Below are 6,658 nucleotides of genomic sequence, written 5' to 3' on the forward strand. Positions count from 1 at the left end.
AGCAAAAAAAAATTATTGAACGCGATTTTCTAGCGTCTCGAAATTAGTACTTTAACCTGTTAGAATTTAATAAACTACAAAACCCTACCCAGAATTTTCCTAAAGATTCTGAATAAAAAGTTTAAAATTTTCTGGTGCAAATGTTAAAGTTTGTTGAATTTTCATAATTTTTGTTCGAAGTTTGAAATGTGGATAACTTCAGCCAGTTGGTGTCTGGAACGCGCCCCCTCATATATGGTGGAGCCAATCTCAGCGGACCAACTGGAGGGAGCGATTACCCGAGAGCAAACCTCCCAGGCGACACGCAAAGTGGTGGACGGCAGAACTGAGGCAACTTGAAACAGCAGCTAGGAAGGCCTTCAATAGCGCGTTCACCAAGGACGCGGAGGATTGGGACGACATCGTCGCAACTTCAACGCATTCAAGAAAGAGATAAAAAAAAGCAAGGAAAGTATCGTAGTCCAATTTCTATGAGGACCTCGAAACGACTGCTGAAGCCGCGCGACTAAGAAGGTGCCTGCTCCCTCCGGTTTCCTGGGTTTATATGGAATCTTTCCAGCCATGCTACTACGAGCAAGTGCCACGTTAACTCCCTGCTAACGGCCATTTTTAGGGCGGGAGGGGGCGGTGTTATCTCCCCTCTTGTGAAACCTCGTGCTAAACGAACTCCTGCTCCGCACATCGAAAGCCGCTAAGGTCGTTGCCTATGGGTTAACCCCTCCAAAACCGAACTTGTTCTGTTCACCAAGCGTTATAAAGTAGACAATGGAGCAAGCCTTGAATTGTCAACAAAAGCGAAGTTTTTGGGGGTTATTCTCAACTCTACGCTTTCCTGGAAAAGGAATACCGAAGAGCGGTAATAAACGGCGCTCATTGCGCTCATTGCGCTCTACTCCTGTAAAGCTACGATCGGGAAAGACTGGGGGCTGCGACCGCAGTAACACACTGGATTTATACGGCGGTGGCTAGACCTATTCGCACCTATGCACAGTGGTACCGTAGTAGGTCATTCGAAAAAAAATTTTGATGTGCCATTTTGATACCATATCTTGTCTAATTACTAACAAAAAGCCACTCTATCTGGGAATAGAAAAAATAATAATTTTGTAACGCTAAAGCTCCGTTTCAGCCGTCGAAAGTGAAGACTTTCCATAAGTGCTTATTATTTCTAAAACTACGCATTATTTTAAGTGAATCGCGGAGAAGATTTTGATCAAAAATATTTACTTGTCAGAACTTTTTTGATATGGAGCTGAAAGCTGAAGGTATGTAGAATATTCCAAGTATTTAATTTTTCTTTAAAGTGTCTTAATAGTAGTTTAAACATAATTTTAAATAAGCGGCAGAAAGTATAAAAAAATTGCCTTTTCCGATTTATCAAAGTGTTTAATTACTTTTGCACCAAATTGCACGCATGATATTAGTACCAAAATGTTTGCATAGATCTCCAGTTTCAATATCAAAACCTTCCAACTGCGTTTAGCTGCCTCTGGGTAATGCATAAAGATTATACGACAACCCCCAATTTCAAAAAGGTTTTCAAGGTTTCACTTCTTTTTTTAATTGGCACTATTGACCATTATTTTAATTTATTTTAGGATCGAGTTATAAGTGTTCTTTTGCTGGAGTGTTTATATTGGATAAATGGCTCTCCTATCAAAGCGTCAAAAGCCAAGAAGAAAGGAAACGGAAAATTTTTGAAGCCCTGACACAAGCTAAGCCATCAGGCGAAAATGTAAATACTGACAGTTTGAAAAATTGCATTTTCTACCTTTACCGAAAGTTTTTGAAATATTGGACGCAAGTTAACAGATCAAGATCCAGACTAATCACAAAATACTGCGATTGGTTAAATGAAAATGAAAATTGCACTCTTTTTACATTTGCAAACACTGGTAATGAAGATTTGCCCTCTACAAGCAAGCAATTGCATTGAAAACCATTTGCTGACTGCAGTAAGAGATCTAAGCGCCGCAGATTAGCTCAACTATCAAAGGTCGATACTTCTGCCGTCAATGAGATAATTAATGATTCCGCCCTATCAAGCACCTCTTCTGTACAATTCAGCGCTGACGAAATGGTATCACTAATTACGGAGGCTAAATTGACAAAACACCAGTACTTGCTTGTAAAAGAGTTAATACACTTTAAATTTACAAATGTTTTGCCCTCATATCAGAAAGTGCTAGAAGCAAAGTAACGATGTTATCCATTAGAGGAATGCGTTACAGAATGCTCTGCCGAAATTAATACTTCTCGAATTTTTTAATCCCAAAAGAGCGTGAAAGGTGGTGTTGTTGATGCAAATAATGATTTTGTTCTAATTGGTAAGTGGGGTTTTGATGGCAGTACCGGGCACATGGAATATAAACAAAAATGTTCGGATTCAAAAATTGAGGACATTTGTTATATCTTATGTTCCCCTTAAATTAGTTTATAAATCTAGCATGTCAGATTCAGCTATTACTGTTTGGAAGAATCCCCGGCCATCCTCTACTAGGTTTTGTAGACCAATTCGGTTAAAATTTGCCAACATTTTCATAATCGTGAAGTAGTTGTGGAGCATTCTTGGCATCTATCAATGGTTGACGGAAAAATCTGTTCTGCTCTTAGCGTTTATCTACCAATCGATGTTACATTTGTGGAGCAACACCAAATGAGATGAACGACATTGAACGATCTATAAGCCAACCAGTAGACATCTCCATGAGTTTGGCTTGTCGCCACTTCATTCGTGGATTCGGTTTTTTGAATATTTTATCCACGTTTCTTATAAAATTGATTTAAAAAATGGCAATGTCGCTCAGACGAAGATAAGGGTCTTGTAGCGCAAAGAAAGAAAACCGTGCAGCAACAGTTTAGGGATCGTTTAGGTTTGGTTGTGGACAAGCCCCGAAGCGGTGGCAGCGGCACATCCAACGACGGCAATACCGCTCGAAAATTTTTACGAAACTCTGCTATTTCAGCAGAAATTACTTTAATAGATAAGGCTCTTATTGACAAGTGTTACCACATCCTGCAGTGCCTTTCGTCGGGTTATAAAATAGATACAAAAATATTTAAAATTTATGCATTTGAAGTTGTGAGAAACCTAGTTGGGGCATATCCGTGGTATAATTTACCACCATCTGTTCATAAGGTTTTAATCCATGGGTCCGAGGTGAGCTCTCCGAAGGAGCTGCCGAATCATGCAATAAGCTAGCGAGGCAATTTCGACGTTTCAACTCTAGAAAAAATTCTCGTGTTTTCACCAATACTGACCTTTTGCACAGATTACTTCTTAATTCTGATCCTTACATATCTAGCCTTCGAAAATTGCCGCGAAAATCCAAGTCTGAGCTGTCAAAAGAGGTATTAGATTTATTATGCACTTAAAACTATGTTACTTTTGTATGCATTGTTTGTATGATCCAGTCGTAATTTGACTTAACATAAATAAAAAATTTTTAAACTGACATTTCTATACACTTTTCATCAAAGGGATTTTTTCCAAAACAACGAGACAAAAAACCGCGGATTCATCGCTCACAAAACCTCTATGACCGCCTTCCTTCGAGAGCGGTACCACTGTGCTATGGTGCGCTGGTATGGTGACGGGCGGTTGACACCAAAACCCATCTACTTAATCTGCAAAAGGTGCAACGACAGACATGCTTACGCATAACGGGGGCGACTTACTCAACGCCCCAGGTGGCGCTAGAGATACTCCTGGACATTCCACCCATAGACCTATACGTTAAAAGTACCGCAGCTAAAAGCGCTCTACGACTCAGGGCGTCTAACAGGCTGCGAACAACTTGCACGGGTCACGCCACAATTCTCGAGAGAGTGGGGGTGGAGTACATTAGCTGTGACTACCAACTCACGGAAACTGACTTCAGTCGGATTTCAATGTCCCTTTTCCAGACAGAAGTGACTGGGAACTTAGTATTGCTCTTAGCGATGACGAAATACCCATTTTCACGGACGGCTCCAAAATGGATGTCGGAACAGGATCTGTAGTTTTCTCTCAGTAGTTATCTCTTAGACTCCCGGATCACTGCAATTTGTTTCAGGCTGAGATATATGCAATCGACATGGCGGCAAGGCTGGTTGACAGTCAAGCAGCTTTCAAAGCCTTAGAGTCGCAAACGACCAACTCGATATGTGTTAAGGAATGCCGAAATTCCCCAAAAGCTCTACAGTAACACATAATCAACCTTTACTGGGTCCCGTCGCACAACGGTGTCCCAGGAAATGAAGAAGCGGACGAATGTGCTAGAAAGGGACCCGAAATGGGGCTAGGGGAAGCGATACAGATCATGAAACCTCCCCTGTGATTTCTGTTTTCGGAGATCGAGAAGGTGACCAAGGCAGCCATCAGCAGCAGGTGGGAAAATCTGCACACCTTCATAGTATCGCGCTCGCTCTGGCCACGGCTCGACGAACGAAGAACAAGAAGTTTATTAAGGTTGTCACAGCCAAACGTTAAGCTTCTCACAGGAATACTAACGGGACACTGGACCATATGGCCGCCAAGCTCGGAGCACCGCATAACGATTTCTGTAGAATCTTTAGAGATGAGAAGGAGGTATAATCCGTCCGGCACTTCCTTTGTGAGTGTCCAGCACTCCGAAGAAAATGCCTCAAGTTTCTTCGGCACCATTTATTCGAGAGCCTGGATACCTCAGCGAAAGCTCCATTCGAAGAACTGCTTGGATTCGCCAGAGAATCGAAATGGTTCAAAAACATGCAATGGGCTTTTGTGTGAAGTCTTCCGAGTGAAGTCTTCTCAGAGCCGCCCGCTTTACCTAACCTAACCGAACCTTGAAATGTGAATTTATGTGGACCTGGTTAGGTAAAGTGCTCAGCTTTTATAAAAAAATATAAAGATTAAATAGACAAACGGAAACAGCCAAAACTGGTCAAAATGTTACTTGACTTAGTCAGTTGACCCCAAGTGTATATTTTTAAAAAATTGTCCTGCATTTACAGTTCATATTTATGGTCACGGTAACTATATTCCTATATACTACAGAAGATATCTTTTGAGGCCATTAAAGGCAAATTTTTCGTAACTTGTAACTTTACAACTTTTTTGGTTTTCTTTTTCTTTGAGCACTATTGCGAAATTACAGTTTATTGATGCACATCTTGTTGGTAGGGTAAAACTGTGTCATTGTGTATTTTCTAACCATTCGCAGTAAATAATGTTGTACGAAAAAAACTTTGAATGCGCTTCAAACTTTTCAAGGATTTGTGAAGGCAAAAATGCAATAGCATAGAAAAATTCGCATTAATTTCTCACAATTAAATGAGTTATAAAAGTTTTGAGCCTTAATGATGCAAATGAAAAGCATTTCTTTGTTGAAATTATTTTATTATTCTTTCATTGCATAATTAAACTTAAACTTAATAATAAGGAACACATACGAAACAATCAAATTACAGCAGTCTAAGTGAACTTTTCTCCGATCCGTAAACGCATACATATGTACACTCATTTAGCTAAACCAAACGGTATGTATCTACTTTTACTTAAAGTACTGATTCATTTTATTGACGGTGGCGATACCTGAAGCGGTGCACAGTCTTATAACGGTAACCATCTTGCGACAAAACAGCGGTTTTCACTTCTGGCTCTTCGGTAGCATCATTGCTTGGGGGCAGATATTTATCGCTGGGAATATCGACAACAGCAGATTCTTCAACGGGTTTAGCTTCACGATGATGGCGACGGAACTTCAGGCGGCGCACAGTCCTATAAAGGTAACCATTATCACCCAAAATATTTTTAAATTCTGGCGCAAATTCAATATCAATTGTAGGTAAGTTTTCAGCTGATGGAAATGAATTCAATTCGGAAACATCTCGACGATGACGGGCCTGGAATTTGAGACGACGTACGGTCTTGTAGCGGTAACCATCATCGCCAAAAAGAGTGACATCTTCTGGTGGCAAATATTCGCCAGGTGGTCCAGCTGCAACTGGTGATAAATATTCATCCGAGGCAACATCACGGCGATGACGGTATTTCAGACGTTTCACGGCCTTGTAACGGTAGCCATCTTCAGCGAGAGGAGTAGAATTATCATCGACTGGAGGCAGGTACTCAGGAGATGCGTTGGTTTCTTCGGCGGGTAGTGATTGAGCGATAGCCAGGAAAGCAAAGCACAAATAAAGTCCGATCCTGAACCGTTTCTATAAAAAATATTTTTAAATTCAATTAGAAAAATAATATATGCATAGGAATTAGAAAGTTAACAAAAAAGTATACAGCTTTTTATATATGTATGTGAGTACAAAGTTTTTACGAATAAGAGCTGCACTTTTTATTAAGAAATTTTAGCCTGAGGAAGGGCACACTTTTGACCAATATTAAAGAACAAACATACATACATATGTAACTAAGAGTTGTCAGGGTTTGTCTAAATTTTCCAAAAGAATAATGCAATAAATTTAATATCAAGTTCACCATTATATGATTCATTTTCTAAGTTTGCTGGCAGTAGTATTTCGGTTTTACCCTCATCACTTTGCGGATACTACTTTTAATAATGGTTACTTACTCAGACGTCAAAAAATTTAGAATGAGTTGAATAAGTTCACGGAAAGCAGCCAGCTACATACACACACGTTAATACGCGTTAAAAAATATAAATTATAAATAAACTATATA

At 39.9% G+C, this 6,658-nt stretch overlaps 1 protein-coding gene across 1 annotated transcript; it reads right to left on the reverse strand.

Annotated features, from left to right (window-relative positions):
- Positions 1 to 5,535: 5,535 nt before the first annotated feature.
- LOC118755806 lies at positions 5,536 to 6,180 on the reverse strand (the record flags this gene model as incomplete). Its single annotated transcript, XM_036490621.1, has 1 exon — positions 5,536 to 6,180. A coding segment is annotated over one exon (645 nt), but the record flags the coding sequence as incomplete, so codon positions are not given.
- Positions 6,181 to 6,658: the final 478 nt, after the last annotated feature.

The sequence above is a fragment of the Rhagoletis pomonella genome, unplaced genomic scaffold (genome assembly GCF_013731165.1).
Source record: "Rhagoletis pomonella isolate Grant_MI unplaced genomic scaffold, Rhpom_1.0 Rhpom_scaffold_07462, whole genome shotgun sequence".
NCBI lineage: Eukaryota > Metazoa > Arthropoda > Insecta > Diptera > Tephritidae > Rhagoletis > Rhagoletis pomonella.